The following is a 23,747-nucleotide window of genomic DNA, read 5'->3' on the forward strand; positions in this document are numbered from 1 at the left end:
AATTTTTATTTGTTTTATTAATATATGAATTTATTTTTATGAAAAAAAGAATACATTTTAGGAGTGTAAAAAAAACGTTAACAGGTGTCTATTTATACGTTTCTATCACGTGTACAACACATGTTTTATGACTTAATGAATTTTTCCAGTTTTACAATTTAAATTCATTGGCATGTTATCAATTCTATTCATAGCTATTAAAATTATTTATCGCATTTAATTTATGCATATTTTAATACCTTTTTCTTTTTTCGGATGAATAATTATCAATATAAAAAAATATACGATCGATAAATACCGTATTTAAAATAAAAACTACATTATATTCTATAGTTTTTAAAAATTAAAAAAAAATTTAAACTAATTAATTATTATCATTTTTAAAATATTTAAATTAAATAAACGAAGATTATTGGATAAAAAATTTAACGGTTTCACACGGTATTTTTATTTTAGTAATTGATTAATAATAAGTCAACGGTCTGTTACGTAATAATGTATACATATGTTACAGTTTCGATGACTTTAATGTGAAAAAAAAATCCTAATTACGCGACCAAAAAATTGCTTATTTTAAAAAAAAATCATTGGAAATTAACGAATAATTAAATAAATAGAATTGTTTCATGATTAAATTAACAAATTAATCAGTTCGATAATTCTTTACTCTTCTATTCTTTCTATCTAATTACTTGAAAATTCGCTGAATAACTAAAATATAATTTATTTAATTTTTTCGGTGGTAGAATTAGTTAGAGAATTAAAATTATTTATTATTTTTATATAAATTTATCTAAAATATATTACTGTAAAGTAGTATTATGAATTTATTTATTTAGCTAGTAATTAGGGATTTTGTAGCCATTGAATGAATTGTTTTTTTTTTCGAATTTTGTTACGAAATAGCATCAGGGTTTGACTTTTTTACGGTATAAAAAAGGAGGAATAATAGTAAAAGAAAATTTAAAAATAAAATAACGATATTACGAAGCACTCTTTTGTATTTATAGATTAATTAATGCGTGTTTCCGGTATTGCTCGGGCTTTTCAGGGGGTGTGGGATTGTGTCGGAAATGAGTGATATAAGGTCAAAGGTCTTAGTAACTAAAATGTACATTTATTGACCTCAGTGTTTGCAATAACGAAACTGAAAACACAAAAAACTGCTCGAGCTAAAATTAAGAGAGTAGACTTTAGGGTTTTCTAGGGTGTAAAAGAATATCTATGCTAAATTTTGTGCGGATATGTTGAACAGTAAGAACATTTATCTAACATACACACACACACTTAAACATATATGGATTTACGTATGTATATTTTTCACAAATAAACATAATGAGAAGTAGTAAAAGAAAGTCGTTAAATGTTTCAACTCTTTATTTAATAAATTAACTTAAAATCATTGAAGATTAAAAATAAATAATAAATCAAATAAACATTCTTCATATACACTTTAGTATATTAAAATTTAATATATTAAAACTTTAAAAATTCTCTTACAAAAATACATTATTATAAAGAGTAATGCCAAGCCGAATGAATAAGTTAAATGTATATAAACTAATTTAAATGTAATTTTTAATAAAAATAATTTAAAAATTAAAAAGTTTTATAAGCTGGAACTGTTATGAAACCATTGTTTAATTAATTCATAAACTGGTATTATGGAATGTAAAGATCATTCGTGGAAGAAGAAATTTGGAAAAAGTCCATCTTACATACATTTAATGATTTAATGTCTCTACAAGATGGTCCTTGAAATTTTTCAGGTGTTTAAATTAATTTGAAACGTTTAAAATGGAACTTTATTAACAATTAATTTTTAATATAATTATTTGTTTGTTTATAATTATAATTAATCCTTGCCGAATGTTTATTTTCCTTAAAAATGACCTAATTAATCCAGTATTTTCAAGGTAAAAAAACGATGATAATTATAGAAAAGATTAGTTGGGTGTGGCGATTAGTACGCAAAAAAAATTTTTATGCATCTTTCACCTGCATCTTTTCTTAACTAAATGCCATTAAACTTATATTTTAATTTTTTTAAAAATTATTTATAAAGTATAGTAATTAATTTTGCTTATTAAGGATATTCAAGAACTTTCTCTTAAACATCTCTCTCACAAGAGAGATACTAGATAATATAAATCCAATAATAAATAATCAATAATTTTAAAGCAAATTTTAAGTATATATATATTTAGAAAAATGACCAGGGTGTGACCAGGAAGAAAGAACAGGCGACATTGACCTGATTTCGAACAGCTTTTTTCTTTGGACATCTTCCGTTCATCATCAGCATCACCTTGATGATTATGTTCAACCTTCTGGATTCATCGCTTTAGAGTCGTTTTACTTGAATTTCTTTATTTAATAACTAGTCCAATGTCATTTGGATGGACTATGAAAAATATATATAAAGGAGTGAGTAGAGGTGCACAGACAAGATCAGTTTTCAACTATCTATCTTCAAGATGAAAGTTCTTGTAAGTAAAATTTAATATAAAAGTTTCTTCCTTTTCAGTTTATACAAGATAAATTTATGTTTTTTTATACTGTAGATCATTCTTCCATTGTTGTTTGTCGCTTGTCTGTCCGCTAATGTGGCCGTAAATCTAGGAGGAGGAGGCTATAACTTCAATTATAACACAGGTGATGCTGGTGGTCACGCCCGATCCGAAGCCGGTAGTGCTGATGGCTCCGTTTCTGGATCATACAGCTACATGGATCCTAATGGTCATTTGAGACAAGTGAACTACAGAGCAGGACCAGGAATCGGTTTCCAAGCCACAGGTGATACAGGTGTCGATAAGAACACCTTAGCTGCTGCAGCTGCCATTGCAGCTCAAGCACCAAAAGCTCCCGCACCCGTTTCACCATGGGGTGCACCTTTCTACGGACATTACGGGGGATGGAATGGTAGATGGTGAGATTCTCATCCAAAAATTTTCAAAAAAATTTTTTTAATTACAATTTTAGCATAATTGCTGTATCGCTTGCTCATTTTGCAAAAAGCCAAAAACAAAATCTATGTTGTGCTATGTATGTTTATCTGCTGAAGCAAAATAAAAATGTATTATTATAATCTAATCACTTTTGAGTCGGTTAATGAAAAGTTCAAAATATTTGCAATAAATTTTATCCACTAACGGAAGTATTCTGTAACCAGAGTTAAAGTTAATGTTAAAACTTTGTGAATGTCATTTTCTTACAAATAAGAAAGAAATTGGCATTCATAAAGTCGAGTAATCCTAACAGATTCAATTAGTTCTTATTTTTTTTTCTTTAAATTTTTATAACAATTCCACAATTGCTTACTTTTCCTTGGCGTGATGTCCTAAGTATTGTTATATTTTGTATTTCCGCCATTTTCTATGCACATGTTTGCTTGCAACCAATCAAGATGCCTCTTACTTAATTAATCTCGGAGGCAGAATTGTTTTAAAATAAAACATTAATAACCCATAAAACTAACCTTATAAAATGAAGGTTAATTTTACTAATAACAGAACACCTCGTGGCATCTAATATGAGAGTGCTGTTTCATTAGAGCGTGTGGCATCCAACACTAATAGATTCGTTTTTTCCTCTATCAATACCAAATGAATAATCACTGTAATTGGCTGCAGATGACACATGATTTTCACGTCACTACTTCTCGCTCCCAGGTCTATGAGAAAGACAGGCCAGGGCGCATAGATATTAGATTGTCATGTGATCAACTTAGTGCTATGGGATGGAAAACGTGTTTGTTTCCGTTTATATACAGTATATAATGTCGGGTCAGCTTTTGAGTTTTCAATTACAGAAATAATACAATATAGATTATTTATTTTTATTAAAATTTTTTACGTTCTGATATATACTTTTTACATGCATTAAAATATCTTACAAGTTAGCAGAGAAAATTAATACGAGAAATGGTTTAGTCACAGAATATTTTGCATAAAATTTTTATATAAGTGATATATTTTTCATATTTTTATGAGTAATATCTTATACAGTCAAACCTCGGGTTACGAACTTAATTCGTTCGGAAACCGATTCGTTCTCAAATTTTCCCATAAGAAACAATCTAAAATGGATCGACTCCTAAACCGAAGCCTTACTTTTTTACCTTTTTAGCTGTATTGCATACATAAAAATGCCTACACATGCAATACAATATTATCTACATCTATTTTATATATTTATTAATTAAAAGCAAAATGTTCTAGGCCAGAGTTTTTATTATTATTTTATCAGTGGCGTGCCGTGACATTTGATGATAGGGAAGCTGTGTTTCTGTAAGAAGCCGACTTACAGGGGCAACCATTTAATTACTCGTCAGGGTCCATTCGTATTCGTTTGTTCGATAAGCCAGTAAAAACAGTAGACTTCTAAATGTATTTTTCATATCGCAATTACATTCTGAATCGATAGCCACGATTTAGAATGTAATTGTGTAGATTTATAACTTAAACCAACTGATAGGAACTTACTGGTATATTTTTATGATAGTTTTGTATAGTTGACAGGAGTTAAAAAAACTTCATTAAAATATTTGATATTTTTATTCTGCTCTCCCATCTTATATTACTTTACGGATCTAAGAGCTACAATTAAAAATAAAATAATAAAAACATACTTGGTAAAATGTGTGATGAATATACAATTATACAAACCTAGTACAAAATATTCAATTGTATGAATATACTTTAAAAAAAATATATAATTAAATATAGCTTTGTACAGAAACGTACATAAAAATAACATAAATATTCTTTACTTTTTAAATCTTAAAACAATCCACCTAGTCAAATAGCTCCCTACGAGTGGCTAATGGATGGAATCAGAGTAGGTTGCACGGCACAAGGGCTGCCAAATCCTGAGGGCACCGATCGGGTCAATGTCAAATGTCTCTTTTGTCGCATCACTAGTATACCTCAAAGGACGCGACAGGGTTGTTGTACATTTTAAACGTTTCTCGCTATATCTATAAAAATCTAAATATGTTAAACTTAATAGATTGTCAGTCATTTGTTTTCTAATTCATTTTAAGACCAGGTGTCCATGGAAATTTCCAAAATTTACAACTTTTCGGTCACTGTCATTGAACTGGAAAAATTACTGTCTTTATTACATCTAATATTACGAATAAATCAGTTCCCATTGTACTCGGCTAGAGATTGATTGGGTTAAGCTTTTGTTTAAGTAAAATTTCGGCTATTTCATCGGGGTTTTGTTTATGTCCCCAATTCCCTAATCGCTTAATTATTTAACTACTTCTTAAATAGAAATAAGTCGAAACCGGTTACTTTGTACTGTACTAAATCCTGAAATTATCTGAAATGTAAACAGCAGCCATTTTTGGAGGCATTAAAATGGCAGAAAAAGTGTGGCCTATAATCGAATGAATTCAATATTTCTCTAATAATTTCTTATAACCACAAATTATCGTAAAAAATTAGCAACAATAGAAAGTTGTGAATAAAACAAACAATATGTCCTACTGTAGTCTTCTCTAAGTTACAGGTTCCAATTCACTGTTTTGTTGTCTAACTTATAAATGAACATAAATTTCAAGAAAACAAATGAATGAATGGATGACAAACTGGTCATGTTTTGATGCCATGTTTTCGTATTATTTGCAGTTTGTTTATGTAGGTTTAATTAAGAGGTGTATCAATTTGTATGAAGTGTCTATAAGCTTTACACAAGATGGAATATCTCTTTATCACACACTGAAACATGATACAACATCAATATATATGTATATCTACATAAATACATTATATCAGCTGATTTTGGGATGCATGAGCAAAAAGTTTGAGAAATGTTGTTATAGAAGTAATTTTCAATAATAAAAAGGTTTTGTACAGTAAATATTTATATTCTGAAACTAATACTAGTAAAATTAAATATAAAGGAAGGCATCACATTAATATAAGAATTTAGTTTATTTTGCAATTTTGTCATAACTAAATGCATTATTTTGTTGATGATGGAGAAATTGATGAGATGTCATACCAAAATGCTTTTCTTAACTGTAAAACAAAAAATAATAATAAAATAAACTCAGTAAAATTTAATATTTCAGAATTAATTTTTAAAAATGATACATTACAGAGTTTGCTGGGGATCATATATAGGAATGGGAAGTTTTCCAATTTCTGTTGAGCATTCTTCAAATAATTTCTCATAATCTTGATGACTTCTTATCATCACCATTAGACAACCTCTATTTACACCCATAGCATTTCCTAAATCCTACAATAAAATTTATTTTATAAGTAATAAATACAAAGAATATTCCCAAATAATCTGGCAAATTTTTATCTGGCTATTTTAAGTCTAATTAATAATTATAAAGAAGTAAATTTAATTTCAATTTAATTTAGAATATTCTAAAAGAAAAGAACTGGCCCAAAGTGGGACTCGAATCTGCACCTCTGTGTACAATGTTATGCTACTGGTTATGCTACCTGGACCGCCATCTGACTTTTGCTTCCAGAGTCATTAATTAATTTAGATATAACATACTAGTTAGTAATGACATCGACTGGGGATGACTTATTATCTACAACCCTGAATGCTCTCAGCCAACTACACTTTAAACCCAGAATGGTATAAAAACAATAGCATCCAAAATTCAATTTATTAGCATAACCAAATAATCTTTTGGTTATTCTAATAAATCAAGTTATGGATATTATCATATAGACAAAGAATATTAATGCTACCAAACTATTATGTAGTAAACAATACAAAGAAAACTTCAACATAACAAATATAGTTTGTTGAATTATAACTTACCCATAAAATGTATGTTTTGCAAGTTCAAAACACAGAACTTACAAAACATAAACTATAAAATATAACATATGTATTGTGAATTATAAAATTAATAAAGTGCTGGAAATGTGAAATTGTCTACTTCATATGCTAACATTTTCATATGTATTTAATGTCCATTCTCAAGCAACCATAAATTTAATCACGCAGAACAAAAATATCTAATTTTATTCTATGTAATAAAGTTTATGGTTGCTTGAGGATGGGCATTAAATATATCTAAAAATGTTAGCATATTAAGTTAATATATTGCTGGAGAAGGTATGAGATTGTTTACTTTAATAGAATTCAGTTAGAAATCAACGTGTTTTGAAATATATTTTATTAGTCAACTGATCGTCTTCACTTTTTCCATAAATTTGTTTTAAAGCAGCAGTTATAATGTATAAATAAATTAATAATGACTAAGATCTTGCTTTGTGTCAAAGATGCAAAGCAAGATGACAATTTAAAATGGCGCAAACTGAAATATTGATAACAAGTTCCAAAACTAAAGAATATTTTTAAAAAATGTAGTTTATTCTAGAAAAAGTTATTTCTCAATTTATTTTGACACATTTTAATAGGGATTTTATTGTTAATTAGGAGGCGAAAATCTATTGTTGCAAGACTTTTCCTATTATAATCGAAAATAAAATAAATAAACAAACAAACATACATTATTTTTTAGCATATTAACATAACTACATCATTGAAAAATTTGATTATTTTAAATCTTTACCTAAGAAGAAATTACAAATCAGTTTCTCAAAAGTACTGAAAAACGTTTTTTAAATCTTCAATTTGATATGCATTTCTATTCTTTTTCTTATAGCAAATGATAGCATGCTATCTTGACTGGGCTATTTTTAAACTACTTTCTCTGTTGAAATCATCAGTTGTAAAAATGTCAATTCATATGAGATAAGAAATTCAAGTATGTCATTCTTATAAAATCCTTCCAAGCCAGACTGTAGGTTAGTTAGTATTTCTTGTTGAATCATAAACAATTCATAAACTTTTAAATTAGCACACATTCTGATAATATTTTGCATCACATTTCATTTATACAGATAGATTTCATCTCCTTCACAGCATGAAATATTTTCTATAGCTAAGTTTAAAACTGAGTCTCCAGAGTAGAAAACTGGTGTGTATATTCTCCCTGTTAAAATTCATCTCTCTCAAATGACTCACTACAGAGAACCACTGAATAATTTTTATAAATTATTGTTGTTGCCAATATATGAATTTTACAATAAATATTCAATGAAAACAAGAAAAAAAATAAGCAACATTCTGTTTCCAATCTTGCTGTCATCTTTTTCTAAATACACATACAATCTTAAACTATACCTTTTCATGGCTTTGTACAGAGTGTCTCACTTAAAATCAGTCCAGTTGAGATGAAAAAACAATAGTGATGTTAATTTTATAGCAAGTATTAAAAGGAAATGTGACAAATCTCAGGACTATATGTGAATTCAAAGAGAGAATTTGCAGAAACTTGAAGCAATCAACATGAGTATATTATATAAAGTTAATCTGAACTTGAAAATACATCCACAAAGGCATATAGATGCACAACAACACCAAATTTCAATGTAATCTAAGTTTTTGTACATTTAAATAATGTTAAAATAACAAGTGTAACAAGTGTCCTTAACCAAAATTCATTTGTTTCTAGTGAATGGGTCTGATTTTACATGGAGCAACCTGTATGATGTCATTAAAAGATTAGAAATTTTTTTTATTAATATAGAATTAAAGATTAAAAGATTATAGCAAATATGAAATACTATGTCAATCTATTGTCTATTAAATCATATTGATATACTTACAGCACGACTTGGAGTGTAAATATAAGGCAAATTCTTTTCTTCACATACAGCAGGTAAATGGCACATCATATCAACTGGTGTTACGTCTCCAGCAAACACCACTATTCTACATGTAATACAAAATTTAAGAATTATTAAATAAATTGAAATTATGTTTTGTATATTAAAAAGTTTTAATTCACATTATCAAACCTATTAATAAAATGACAGGTCTACTTAGTTTTAGCAAAGTATATATTCATTCTTGAATAGTCAATATAAGAAGTATTTTAAAATAGAAAATATTCTTATAATTCATTTTTTTTGGACTTAATAATCTGATGCAAATGAAACTCTATTCTGATACTTTGCAGTTTGCAATTCTGATGGTCCAACATGTTTTTAATCTGATGCTTTTTGTTTGCAGAAGAGCAAGAGAATGACAATGATCAGTTTATATTTGTAAGTGCAGAGTTTGGTTATCATTTTAAAAACTTAGTACTCTTTCATTTAAGGCTTTAACGCAGTAATTATCAAAAGTACTCTAGAAACTGCATTATAAATAAAAAAGTATTCTAAAAATATATGTGTAAGGCTGTTATGGTGCTTTTGAATCTATCATTCAGTACCTCCCTATAGAGATTTCCCAAAGAAAGCTTCAAAAATGAACACCATTGCAAGAGGAATGGGGGATCATCCAAAAAGCAGATATGATGTAAGCTGTAGTTATCATCTCTAAAGAATTTAAAACTATAAACTATTACAAATATTTCTGAAATAAATCATAATATTAAACTTTAGATTAATTTTCCAACATTTGTAACTGTCTTCAAATTATGGATAGAACAATAAAGTTCTAGCATTCATAAATGTCTTTAGTCCTTTCTGTGTCTTCTCCAACCGTTGTCTCTCCTCATCTCCCTCGTCTCCTCCGCAACCCCTCATTTATTTTCTTACCAGTTTAGGAAGTTTACTCCTCTAACAGCATTATATATATATATTATATATATATTTTATTATTATTAATATTATGCTGCAAATGTCATGCTCAGCTGATACAGGTGCCAAGTGCTATGCCAGACTAAAGTCAAAGCATATAAGATAATCATTTAAATTAAATAATTAAAATTTAATAAGAGATGGAACCTAATGCCTACCTCTAGTGAAGTATTTAATAATTATTAGTAGTAATTATGTAGCCTGATTTAATCTGGTAATTATTTAGTTTTTTAAAATTATCTAAATATATAAAATTACTTGTCCTGACTGACTGATTGATTCATCATCGCCCAGAGCAAACCGCTGAATCTAAAGAGGTGAAATTTGGTACACAGTTAGGGTACATCATGAAAACACACACTAAGAAGGATTTTTGGAAATTCCCCTGCGGGGGAAGAGGGAGAGCATTAAGGCCACATTTCTTTATGCAGCGTTTGAGAAGCACTTTACAGCAAACTCTCTGAAACCCGTTTCTAAATGGCCAATGCTGCTCGTGGTGTCATTTCGCTACACTCTCACTGCATAAAAAAAAAAAACGCAACCTATGGCTTAACCTGAAGAACGGCTTCTACTGTACTATTTTAGATGCAATTTTTGTTTTCAACTATGTTTAGTCTTCATTGAGTACTTAGGTGTATTAAATTGATAACATTTCAGACATTGTTATAAATATTTTTATACATTTCAATTTTTTAACAAAACGTTCAAACTTTTAAATTCAAATTTGTTATTGCATATTGGTTTGATTATAGAACAATTGTAAACATTCCAGAAAATTGATCAAATTAAAAACAGTTTGTTTGATTCTCAGCGGTAGGTGTTATATAACAATTACTACAGCTGTTGAAATAGTGAATATAAATGGGGTTTGCTTGCAAAATCTGTGTGGGCGAAGTCACAGGTAACAGCTAGTACTGTATAAAATGAAAATTATACTTTCATTGTATTGCAGAGTCTTTCATTATAAAAGAAATATAATTATAATTGAATGAATAGCTGAAGAGTTGGCAAATAAAGAAAAATGAAAGTTTAAAAGAGAATTTTATATTTGAACAGACAAATAACAGATTTTTCAGGTTATAGAAAAGGAAGTTGATTAACAAATTACTAAATTATAGTGTAAGAAATTACTTACCCTCTTTCTCCTTTCCTTATTCTACTCTGAACATCCCTTAAACCATTTCGTAAATNTTATTATTATGTTGCAAATGTCATGCTCATCTGATACTGGTGCCAAGTGCTATGCCAGACTAAAGTCAAAGCATATAAGATAATCATTTAAATTAAATAATTAAAATTTAATAAGAGATGGAACCTAATGCCTACCTCTAGTGAAGTATTTAATAATTATTAGTAGTAATTATGTAGCCTGATTTAATCTGGTAATTATTTAGTTTTTTAAAATTATCTAAATATATAAAATTACTTGTCCTGACTGACTGATTGATTCATCATCGCCCAGAGCAAACCGCTGAATCTAAAGAGGTGAAATTTGGTACACAGTTAGGGTACATCATGAAAACACACACTAAGAAGGATTTTTGGAAATTCCCCTGCGGGGGAAGAGGGAGAGCATTAAGGCCACATTTCTTTATGCAGCGTTTGAGAAGCACTTTACAGCAAACTCTCTGAAACCCGTTTCTAAATGGCCAATGCTGCTCGTGGTGTCATTTCGCTACACTCTCACTGCATAAAAAAAAAAAACGCAACCTATGGCTTAACCTGAAGAACGGCTTCTACTGTACTATTTTAGATGCAATTTTTGTTTTCAACTATGTTTAGTCTTCATTGAGTACTTAGGTGTATTAAATTGATAACATTTCAGACATTGTTATAAATATTTTTATACATTTCAATTTTTTAACAAAACGTTCAAACTTTTAAATTCAAATTTGTTATTGCATATTGGTTTGATTATAGAACAATTGTAAACATTCCAGAAAATTGATCAAATTAAAAACAGTTTGTTTGATTCTCAGCGGTAGGTGTTATATAACAATTACTACAGCTGTTGAAATAGTGAATATAAATGGGGTTTGCTTGCAAAATCTGTGTGGGCGAAGTCACAGGTAACAGCTAGTACTGTATAAAATGAAAATTATACTTTCATTGTATTGCAGAGTCTTTCATTATAAAAGAAATATAATTATAATTGAATGAATAGCTGAAGAGTTGGCAAATAAAGAAAAATGAAAGTTTAAAAGAGAATTTTATATTTGAACAGACAAATAACAGATTTTTCAGGTTATAGAAAAGGAAGTTGATTAACAAATTACTAAATTATAGTGTAAGAAATTACTTACCCTCTTTCTCCTTTCCTTATTCTACTCTGAACATCCCTTAAACCATTTCGTAAATATGTCTTATACTTTGTAGCTAAACAAATAAACAAACAATGAACATAGTTATAAAAGTATTAACTAAAATTATAAGAATTAAACACGAAAGAGTAAATACAATGTATAAGGAGAAAAGAAAGAATAAAAAAATATATACAGTTGATTCCGTTTAATTGGGCCACTGGTTAATCAGGGCATCCACTTTATTGGGCTAAATCTCAAAGATCAGAAATTAAACTTATAAATTAATATATAATTTAATTGCTTAATTGGGTCAGTAGCAGAAAAGGAATTTAACAATTTTTGATATATTTTAGTAATCTTCTGAAAATATGTGGGCACTATGTACACTAATGATNACAAGGTACATGTAAATGATTCCAATTGTGGTCTAATTGCATGCCTGAGAGTGCCACCAAATATCTTAAAATTACAGTGGTACCTCAGGATACGACTGGTTAATCAGGGCATCCACTTTATTGGGCTAAATCTCAAAGATCAGAAATTAAACTTATAAATTAATATATAATTTAATTGCTTAATTGGGTCAGTAGCAGAAAAGGAATTTAACAATTTTTGATATATTTTAGTAATCTTCTGAAAATATGTGGGCACTATGTACACTAATGATGTGTAAGCCAAATGGTTGGCAGAGACAAAGTGATTTTGTCTTTTGCTCAGGCAGTTTGGTTTTTCCAGTGGGAGTCACCATAGCAAAATATATCACACGGGGTTTTCATCTGAGGCCGACCTGAATGCAAGTTACTGACCCTGCTCTGGATTAGACAGGATGATCCCCTTAAAAGTGAAGGAACAAAGATTGCCAGACAATTTTTCAAGGTGTCTCAAGTGAGTTGGAAGACAGCTAGACTTTCCTTAGGTATTGTGTGCATAATTACGTCTAGATTCAGACAGCAACCATCCAATTGTTGAGATCAGCATCAAGCTGGCGGATTCTATGGACACTCCCGCCAAAGCGGCCAATCTCCAAGTAAAGGAAACTGTGCTCAAAGGAATACCATAAAATAATGTTTGAACAAACCCTTTTTACTTAGAACATGTTCTAACTAAAAACAAAGAAAGGAAAAATTGTTTGACCAGGAACAGATCGAATGGTCAACCTTGTTTACATCACTACTAATATTTGGCAACACTAGCATTATGCAAATCAGTGAGTCTATTGTCGTGAGTCTGACAAATTTATAGAACAAATATTTTCTGTATTTTGATTTAATAAAGCATTAAAATAGGTACCTAATTATTAATTTTTATCTACTTATTTATTTACCTAACCTATTACATATTTTATTATAAAATTTATTATTAGTTCGTTTAATTGGGGCAGCTGCTTAATTGGGCCAAAATGGATTAGTCCCAATGTGTCCCAATTAAGCAGAATTGACTATATATATTTTTATGATACATACATTACATCTCAACATTTACAATTTAACTGATTCCTCAGAAACCATCTTAAGCTAACTCATATTTATTATAGACTGTGCAAAAATTACAGTTGTATTCTTATTTGAACTATATATTATTATACAATCTTGTAAATTAGCAAATGGAAGTATATAGTGTATAAGGCATTTTATATAATTATAACAGAAAATTTTTCTAGTTGTAAAGAGAGAGCTGTAAAACAAATGGCAGTAAAATATAGATATACAGTAATACCTTGACTTATGCTACCCTAACTTACGCGAACCTGGAGTTATGCGATTTTCAAATCTCGCTGATTCATCTTTTGTTTGTGTGCCACGCAATTCTTGATTACTCACTCCTCCCACACTATTGTTCAGCTTACATGTTCAGATGTGTCGCATAGAATTGACGCTTAGCTACAATTTATTTTGTGTTTTTATTTCTGTGTTTGTTATATCTATGGAGACTTGAGAGACTCTATTATGTCATTCAAACAAAGCAGAACTGATTCTTCTGCATCAAACAAGAAAAGAAAAACTTTATCTTTGGAATGTAAAGTTAACATTATTAAAGATTTTCATACAAAAATGAAAATTTGTGAATTAGCAAAGAAGTTTGATGGTCAGAACAATTATAAAAGGTAAAGAAAAAATTCTCGAAGCTGTGAAAGATGCTCAATCTTTAAATTAAGCATCATTCGTAAATGTCACAGTATTATCTCTGAGATGGAAACAATGTTAAAATTATGATGTGATAATCAAGTAAATGTGAAAAATTGTCTTGTTGATCAGAACACGGTGTGCTTTCAAGCTAAGCTGGTTTTTGAGAGATTGAAAGATGCTGGAGAGGTGGCTAAAGATGAAGAGTTTAAAGATAGTAATGGTTGGTTCAGCCGATTCAAAAGTCGCTGCAATTGGCATAGAATTGCAGAAGGTGGAGAGGCGGCAAGTGCTGATAAAGAGGCTGTGTCTTACTATCCAGAGAAATTCAAAGTTATGATAGATGAAGGTGGCTATACCAGCCAAACCATATTCAACATAGATAAGACTGGTCTGTTCTGGAAGAAGATGCCTAAAAGAACTTTTATCACACGTGAAGAGAAAACCTTTCCAGATTTTATGGCCGCCAAAGATCGATTGACAGTGATGGTTGGAACGAATGTAGCTGGTGATTGAAGTTAAAACCTCTCTTAGTTTATCACTCAGAAAATCCAAGAGCATTGAAAAATAAATCGAAAGCTGGCTTGCCTGTGATTTGGAAGTCGAATTGTAAAGCTTGGGTGGCAGCTTCTCTTTTTCAAGACTGGTTTGGTCATCACTTCATACCTGAAGTCGAACATTATTGCTAATCTAAACAAATTCCATTTAAAGTGATGCTAATAATTGACAACACACCAGGTCATCCCCCTGCAACTTTAACTAATTTTGACCCATGTGTGAAAGTTGTATTTTTGCAACCAAATGCAACCAGCTTGTTTCAACCGATGGATCAGGGAGTCATCAAAACATTCAAAGCTTATTACACAAGATGATCGTTTACACATCTGCATGAAGCTATAAGACAAAACAACGAGCTCTCTGTTAAAGACTTTTGGAAGCATTTTTTTCTAAATTATTGATTTCTTTAGTCTCCGGCCCTAATTAAAAATAATTTGTATGTATTTATATGCAAAATTATATCCCGACTTATGCGAATTTGACTTATGTGGTTATCGCTCGGTCCCACCTATCACGTAAGTTCAGGGTACTGTACTATATATATACAGTAGTATGTTTCAATAGTTATCAATGTAAAATATTACATTGCATTATTTACAAAGCCAATCATAAAATTATATATATATATTTCAAAGTTATTTACTTGATAAATAATTTAACATATCAATGTAAAATACATTCATTGACAAAAAAGTTATAAATCCAAGTAGAATTGTCTGATTACTGCAAAACAAGGTACATGTAAATGATTCCAATTGTGGTCTAATTGCATGCCTGAGAGTGCCACCAAATATCTTAAAATTACAGTGGTACCTCAGGATACGAAATTAATCCATTCCGAAACTGAGATCGTATCATGAAAATGTCGTAAGGTGGATCATCTTTTCCCATACGATTACATGTAAAATCAAATAATTCGTTCCAACGCGAAAAACATACTCAAATTAAAGCCAAGTAATACATTAAAAAAATAACTGTAGTAAGAAAAACAAATGAAAAATGCGAACTAATGTAACGTCGTATGGTGAGTTTTTGTTCGTATCGTGGAGCAAAAATATGTTCGAATTTCATGTCGTATCCTGAAAATTTCGTATGCTGGGGCGTTCGTAACCTGAGGTACCACTGTACTATTTTATACTATATTATCTTTGTATCTTATAAAAAACTGCATGTCAGAATTTTCAGTGTACTTATTTGTTTGACAGTCTTTTAACAATCAGATGCCAATATGACAGAATCAAAAGACATTATACACAGTTAACAGAGTTTGGGAAAGTGTGCATCATGAAGCCAAGGGAAGCAAAATGGTTATTCTAACATAACTGTGAACAGGTGTTGGAGGCAACAGATTACATATTTGGAAGCCAAGATCTGGACTCCAACACAGACCACCAGCAGAGATCATCTGATCATGAGACAAGCACAAATAGCTACATCATCTTTGTCCAGTATCCAGAAATGAGTGGAAGTTGGACTGACTAGGATTCGTTTCCAAAGACAATACACTGTTTTGTTTGTTAATTGGATGACAATTACCAAACAAAACAGTGTTTTATCTTTAGATGTATTGTGTTATAGTGTAGAAAAGAAATTTTCTGTTTCTTTAAGAATTACAAAAAATTTCTTTTATTAAATTCAAATAGGAATGGTACAGGGTTAATGTTTATTGTACATTTCTGTTAAATCTACACCTAGAATTTTATGATGTAATACTACTAAAATTCTGCACTGTGATATTCACGTCTCAAAATACCAAAAAATGTTATTATTAAACACACGTCATTTGATAATCAGATATATATTAACGTATATTTAAAAAAAACTGAACTTTTACTAGAATATTGCAACATAAACGCACTTTATTTAACTTTAAATTCACCTAATAATCATAAAATTAATTAAACCAGATAAAATACCTTTTCTGACCAATTTGAATAGTTTTTTGGCAAGTTTTCTCGATGCCATGGGTTTAGCAATTACACTAACAAACTTTAATTTGTCTTGGTAAGTCGATTCCTTGTTTTCACTAACAGTTTCATCGGCATCTGTTTCATCTAACTTTATCTTCTTTTCTGGTACATCAACGTTTCCATCTTCTAATTCTTCTTGCTTTCTTTTTTTCTTTTCTTTACCCATTTTTTAATTGACTGAAACAACACTCTTGCACGTGGTCAGACGAAATAAACACATTAAACACGTTTTCTTATTGTTGCGCACCCTGGCGTTTGAAAATAATTACCGTATTTTTAAGATATTTTTTATTTTATATAAAATATTAAATAATATTCAAAATACATATTCCGGATATTCTGCGTTAAGATATTACAATTAAAAAAACTAACTAACACAGCGAATACTTAAGCGTTTATTTTATTATCCGCAATGCCCTGCCCGACCGCGTTTAAATCTAGCAGTAAATAAAAGACTAAACTCGCCGTTACTTGTATCCATTGTTATTCTGATCGAATAACTCGTAAAAACATTTAGGAAAATTAAAAGTTAAGGGTTAAAGTTGGCATTTCAACATTAAACGTGTTGCCGAGCTTTATAAAATTTCTGATAGAGCGCTACCCCGCTCTATGATGATAAATATATTTAATATAATATACAGGTGTAACTCAATCTACCTGGTTGAATCATGCATACAGCGGGTTTGCCATTCTTCTTCTGTATTCTTTGAACAAGCCTGGTAAGAATGGGTCTCCCCACGGTTAACACTATAATTTAATAGCGAGGTTACGGCCGAAGTTTTCATCTCTAAAACGTGAACGCCGAACGTCGAGAGCCGCTTACAACGTTTGACGTTTAAGTTTCAGAGATGAAAACTTCGACCGCAACCTCGCTAATATTATTAGGAAAATTCTTCAATAGGTATATTAAATGATATACAAATATTGTGTAAAATGGCGCATGAAATTATTATTTTTCCTGATCTTTCCGGAACATATTGCAATCCTCCAGCTGACTTCAAGTCAAGGCATTGAAATCTAATAATTAAAAATAATAATTTCAATACAGTTGTCCCTTGATAATCCGACAGGTATGGGACCAAAGGGGTGTTGGATTATTAAAAGTGTCCGGATTACCGAAAGTGATTACATATTTAGCATTGTTTTGCTAGCAGTAGCCTATAATATTCCCTACTCCAACTGTTCGAACAGAACTGCTCACGGAAAACACACGAAATGTGTGTCATCGTGTAAGAATTGGGTGGGGAGATTCACGTCGCGACATGCTTCTGTGCAAGCAAACACGTAACGGGGACGGGTACCTTGACGGGAGGTGCGTCGGACTACTGAGCATGTCGGATTACAAAACGTCGGACTATCAAGGAACAGCTGTATTCAATTTTGTACAACCAATAAATTGTTAGTGAGAAAAATGTGAAAATTTCTCATACCTCTGCTTTAAAACATGAAAACATCTTTCAATTATATTTCTGTCTTTTTTATGAGCTTTATTAAAATTGAATTCAGCTGCTGATGATGAGACAGCTGCTAGAGCCATGGCTTCATACAGGTGAAAGAAGAAATGGCTCTAGTGGATAAGCACTGTCCTGTAAATATAATTTAGATAATGCTACAGTATTTACTTTTTCGTATCAAATTAATAAGAAAATAATGTCGTTGGATTTTTATGTTTTAGTTTGGAATTATATGATTCAGAAATACTTCAAAAGACAATATGTCTGTTAAATATACGCCTACCAAGCAACCATAATACCCTTCCTTATTACTCCTTGAAAATTTTGCCGTAGAGTGGAAGTTCTTCATATAAAGGAATCATGTGTGAGCCCCAGTACAAATAATTAATACAACAAATTTCAAACAATTCCCATCGGCAACGTCTTATATTTTGTTTTCTCTTTATTAACCGACATGTACTGACTTACAGTGTATTTTAAACATAAATTCAGCTGTTAGGTCACGTGTATTCTAACCTAACCATCCTGCAAAATCGGTTCTCCTGATCATTCTCTGATACACACTGCAACAATATACGCCTGGAAAGTATGCTTTACAAACCAGGTTTACTTATTGTAGATAGATCCATAGATTCAATGAGTTTCAATCGAGGATTCGATTTTAGTCTTCAGGAAACATTCTTCTTTTCTCAACTCACCGATCAGATAAATATGCGAATATCTTCAAGACAACAATGGCATCTGCATTTATAACAAGTAAACAACAATCTGATTGTCTAATTGCATAAATGCAAAAATATTGTAATATTCAGATTACATTGATATAAATAATATAACTTCGACAGATGTATCTTACAATAGCAATTTCCTGTCTTAATATACTTTTGTTATTCACAATGATGGATATAGTGCACAATTTGTACACATCTTAACGGTGTAGTTTCTACATATCAGTCTCTTGCACTTATTGGCATGTTTTCTTTGTTTACTTTTGATGGAAAAATGCCCTTTCTCCCAATTATTAACTCCTATTTACCTCTCAGAAGGATTTTAACTTCGATATTCTGCTTCATAACACGACAAAGTTCAAAATTTAGTTTTCATCGTAAATATTTTCACAAACAAACGATAACTACGAGCAATTGTCTATTGTGACACGCAATTCTTAATCATATTTTGAAATTATTTAATCCAAAATATCTCAAGCTAGTAGTGGCTCGCCCCTGTACATCACACTTTTCCGTTAACAATAGTCATCTGTTAACTGACGTTTTGAATTGAAAAAAAACAAGACTTTCGGTTTGAATCGGAAGATCATATATAGTTAATTGGGGCCTCCTGTCTCTAAAGTTTCCACATCTGGTCTCGGATTTCATATAATTCCGTTCTCGAGGTTAAGACACGTGGACGGACGACAATGACAAAATTTGGAAATAAATGTAGCATTCCTCCCAAAGAAAAATTGTCGCGTTGATAGTCAGGAAATAAAATATCATGACATGAGAGGTACGAGCGAAAGTTTCAAAGTTGCGGACGTGTCAAATTGATTAAGCGATCACATTAAGAATTTAGGGGAGAGATCCTTTAAAAAGTCAGAAATTCAAGGAGAAAGAATGGTCGTTTTCCCCTAGCTCAGTCTGTGTCGATTTCCCGTTGTCTCGGGCTTAATTTTCGTTCGGCCGTATTATAAAGGTTTTTCGGTATTTTTAATATTAACTTTATCCAGTTTGATGTTACATTAATAGGCGAAACCCGCGGCGACCGAGGTATCCTAAGAATTTGATTTATTTCATGCGAAGGTCGAAAATGGACGAAAAAGATATTTATTCGAACGAATTTCGGAGATGGTCAAGCCTCGAGACGTAGAATTTAAAAAGATCGTCTTTTACTTCTCCACAGTCAACATTCTGCGCCATGTAAATGCAGAAAGTAATTTATTTATCAAATTTAAAAAAGAAAAATAATTATAAATTAATTCGAACGAATTTCGGAGATGGTCAAGCCTCGAGACGTAGAATTTAAAAAGATCGTCTTTTACCTCTCCACGGTCGACATTCCGCACCATGTAAATGCACAAGATAATTTATTTATCAAATTTAAAAAAGAAAAATAATTATAAATTAATTAATTAAAAAAAATCCGAACTTTTACGAAATTCGAACATTGTTGACGCGTTTTTCAACGTTTGTTCGAAATGCGTCACACATGACGAATCGAGGTTCGATTGTGTTTCTCGTTGTGATAGGACGTACTTTTTTTCGCTCTTCGGTTGCGTGCTGTTTTTTGCGGTTTAAAGACTTTTACAGAGAAGATTGAAGATTTTTTAGGTAAGTCTTAGTCTGTATTGACCCTAGACATAAGAATTTATTTAATATTACTTGGAGAATCGGTCCCAGAAGACATCACGGCACATCGTTCGATGGTCGACCGTTTGCGCTTCGGATTCGAATCTTTTAGATTTAAAAAGGCGGCTGCTGTGAGCAGTTTGCTTTTAGGCTGCGTACACACTAGGCGTTTTGCGTTGCGTTAAACGCGCGTTAGCAGCATACACACCAGGCATTAGCTCGGCGTTAGAGGAGCGTTTAGTGGAGCATACGCACTGGCTCAGTTTGGAAATGGACGTGAAAGTAATTGCTTGTGTGTGCCTCCTGCATCGTCGCTATAAAAGACGACGGCAGAGGCAAAGAGAATTTTGGGTGCACCCAATATTACGAGATAGACTGACGTATGGAGTGTTTGCGACGTTGTATCCAAAACTAAGACAAAATAAATTCAAGTTTTTTAATTCTTTTAAAATATCTATAAAATCCTTTGACAATGGTTGGTCTCTTTTAGATTTCATCAATAAATAGATCAGTATCGAAATGATCGTTCTCCATTTCGGCCAACGTACGTCCACTCTACCCGAAAACGCGCGATCGAATGTACAGTAACATGGCAGCACATATATCTCGAAGCGCTCGGCTGACGCCTGCAAAACGCGCGTTTTAAGAAAAATCTATAAACGCGCGTTTGAGTGTGTACGCCTATGCAGAACTCTTGGTTCGTCAAACGCGCGTTTAAAATCGCCTAGTGTGTACGCAGCCTTATTCGGAAAAATTTAAGCATTAATATAAGCTTTTGTTTTCACTGGACTAATTGCAAATTTTCTTTTTTACAGGATGAAGACGTTGGTGCGTTGTTGGAGGCGGTTCCGGCGGAGGCAGGAGGTGGCGCCGGAGGGAGAGGAGTTCGGTGCCGCTGGAGGAGCGGGGGCTCGACGAATCGGAGGAGAGAGCCCCCGAAGTTGAGGGACCGTGCTGTCCGTGGTTTTGTTGCTGCGGACGGCTGCGGTTGCCTTGGCCTAGGCGGTGATCTTCTTCGACTTCCTCTTCTTCACCCGGATGCGACTTTCTTACCGGATTCGACACTTTTCACCCGGACATGACATCTTTTAACGGACGTGACCTCTTTTACCCGGACGTGACCCACGGACTTGACACGTTTCTTCACCGGACGCGACATTCGGCCGACCTTTCTTCCCAAACAGCTGTTATGAGGATTGAGCTTCCGGTTAGGGTTCGTTAGGTTAGCCTAGGCTAGGTCAGGTCCTTCGCTCTTCTCATAACACTGTTCGGGAAGAAAGGCTGTCTGATTAAGGTAATAATCTTGACCTTAGGTAATAAATGAATAAACTTCTCGTTTTCTCACTGCCTTTGTGTTTTGTAGGAACATTTGGGAGGGAGAAGAATCTCCCTCCCCAACTTTACCACGAAGAGGACCAAGTGGCCATTTACCGTACAAGTGAATATTTTCCGATGGTAAGAACTCTTTCGTTTCATTTCTTAACACATCTTATTCTCGTATCGTAATTTACTGTTTTCTGTTTATAGACATGCCGAAGATGTTCTTCGATCACACACATACACACATACGCACGTACATAACACCACTGTACACGAAGATATACACCGTTTAACCTTTACTCGAATTCTCGCACTCACGCACTTACACGTCAAGCGCCTCGTTCTGTGTAATTCGACACAATGAAACAACCCGAGCACACGCTTCCCACAAATCCAGCCCCTGGGTCTCGTCCCGGGAAGTGGAAACGCCAATTTTAAAGATTAAAAGACTTTAAATTGGCGGCCGAAGGGGCTCTGGTAATTACAATTTGCACTCATTAGACAGAATTTTAGGTATTCGCTGCAAGAATCGATTTGTGATGACAGCCGAATCTGAATTTTCGACACTTTGAAAACTATTAAGAAATTACGTATGTATGTAACAAAAATAAGAAATGGTTTGTTATCCCCTTCATTCCCATTGACATTCTCTGTTTTATGCTGACATTTTCTGTCAGCATAAAACAGCGATGAAACGTCAAAAGTTCGTTGCGAAATGTCCAGTCGATGATGGCAGTTCGAATGGCATTTCTTCCGAAAGCGGATAGATGTAACGAAGATACGACAGGATTGATAACGATTGCTTTTCGATTTGATAATCACGCGATTAGGAAATTGTTACGCGGTGTCAGAATGGACGAGTGGTTTAAGGCGCCAGACTTAAGATCTAGTCCTCGTATGAGGGTGTGGGTTCGAACCCCACCTCTGACAGGTTGTTTTGCTCGAGTGAACATTTATCGCGGTAATTTGAAAAATCTTCTGTACAATACTGTACTTGTCTTTTCTTATAACAGTTCTTCTTCGTAATTCGAAGTCTTGAACGGAATATTATTTTAACACTAATGGCCTGAATTTTCTTCTGACATTTAAAATATGTATGTGAGTACAGTACAGTACAGTACTGTACATTCGTTGCATTACACTGATTATTGAAGGCGTGTAAGATGAAATTTTACTCTTCTTTGTTTTTGATCTTTGAAGTTTCTTATGTTACTTTTGGGTCACATTGGACAATTTTCTCCAAGTTCTAATTCCATCTATAGTTTGTTATTTATCCTTTGCAATATACTACTATACAAAGTGTGTAATCAAAATCGATAAGGATTTCAAAAAGAACGGAATAATATATTTTATTTAACGAAGTCATAAGTATAGTGTATGCAAATTATAGTTATTAAGTTCAGCTTTTTGCTTTTGTGATATTTAAGATCATGTTTTGACTAAAAGATTTTTTTTTGTTTTAATATTTGATTTACAGACACTAATGGCCTACGAGATACTGTGAGGTATTGCTTATAAGAATAAAATTGCATGGAAACAAACGAATTTTATTCAAATTTATGCCAATTATACTAAATTGCGTTCAGTAACATGATGATAATTTAAAATATATTTTGATGTAAACATAGATGACGTCATCGTTTCTTTACATTATTGTTTATAACATCGAAGTTGACGGCAATTTCCTCTACAGCGATTTTGCTAAATTGTATCATAATAGGCCTACAGTAACATATAGGCTAAATGGACTATGTATATTCGTGCCGTCCTTATCCCGAACAGTTTGTGGATATCTATCCTTTCCAAATGTTCTATCACACGGTTTGGTAGTCACATACGACAAGGCCCTCTGTTCCATCTATAAGGAGATAGCCCGATGTAGGAAGCACAGAATTCTAAGGAGTGAGGAAATTGTTGGGTTTCAGAAGAATCCTACAATTTTCTCACTCCTTAGGAATTAAAAAGATGCCATCGAGAAAAAATAGTGCCCCGGCCGAAACAACTCGAAAGGTTAGAAGAGTACAAAGCCTTCGGGAAAA

The 23,747-nt window shown here is 32.0% G+C and overlaps 2 protein-coding genes, 1 long non-coding RNA gene and 1 other non-coding gene across 5 annotated transcripts; 3 read left to right on the forward strand and 1 right to left on the reverse strand.

The window, feature by feature from the left end:
- Positions 1-2,212: 2,212 nt before the first annotated feature.
- LOC111627596 (adult-specific rigid cuticular protein 11.9-like) lies at positions 2,213-3,015 on the forward strand. Its single transcript, XM_023371184.1, has 2 exons — positions 2,213-2,489; positions 2,565-3,015. Exons 1-2 carry the CDS (start codon positions 2,478-2,480, stop codon positions 2,931-2,933), a joined length of 381 nt encoding a protein of 126 aa, XP_023226952.1. The 5' UTR covers positions 2,213-2,477; the 3' UTR covers positions 2,934-3,015.
- A 2,908-nt stretch (positions 3,016-5,923) lies between these two features.
- LOC111627583 (H/ACA ribonucleoprotein complex subunit 2-like protein) lies at positions 5,924-16,850 on the reverse strand. The gene is made up of 5 exons (XM_023371174.1): positions 16,536-16,850; positions 11,939-12,011; positions 8,658-8,763; positions 6,110-6,252; positions 5,924-6,029 (listed from the first exon to the last, which is right to left on the reverse strand). The coding sequence occupies exons 1-5, from the start codon at positions 16,753-16,755 to the stop codon at positions 6,026-6,028; spliced, it is 546 nt and encodes a 181-aa protein (XP_023226942.1). The 5' UTR covers positions 16,756-16,850; the 3' UTR covers positions 5,924-6,025.
- Positions 16,851-20,284: 3,434 nt separating this feature from the next.
- On the forward strand, positions 20,285-22,337 carry LOC111627584. 2 transcript variants are annotated; one of them, XR_002757030.1, is made up of 4 exons: positions 20,341-20,370; positions 20,428-20,519; positions 21,204-21,843; positions 21,916-22,337. It is a non-coding gene; the product is annotated as an uncharacterized LOC111627584 (long non-coding RNA). The 2 variants fall into 2 exon arrangements; XR_002757031.1 differs by lacking the exon at positions 20,428-20,519 and having other exon boundaries at positions 20,285-20,370; positions 21,916-22,326.
- Positions 22,338-22,554: 217 nt separating this feature from the next.
- Positions 22,555-22,638, forward strand: Trnal-uaa. Its single transcript has one exon. It is a non-coding gene; the product is annotated as a tRNA-Leu (tRNA).
- Positions 22,639-23,747: the final 1,109 nt, after the last annotated feature.

Source organism: Centruroides sculpturatus, unplaced genomic scaffold, assembly GCF_000671375.1.
Source record: "Centruroides sculpturatus isolate CEXI.00-Female unplaced genomic scaffold, Cexi_2.0 scaffold491, whole genome shotgun sequence".
Lineage (NCBI taxonomy): Eukaryota > Metazoa > Arthropoda > Arachnida > Scorpiones > Buthidae > Centruroides > Centruroides sculpturatus.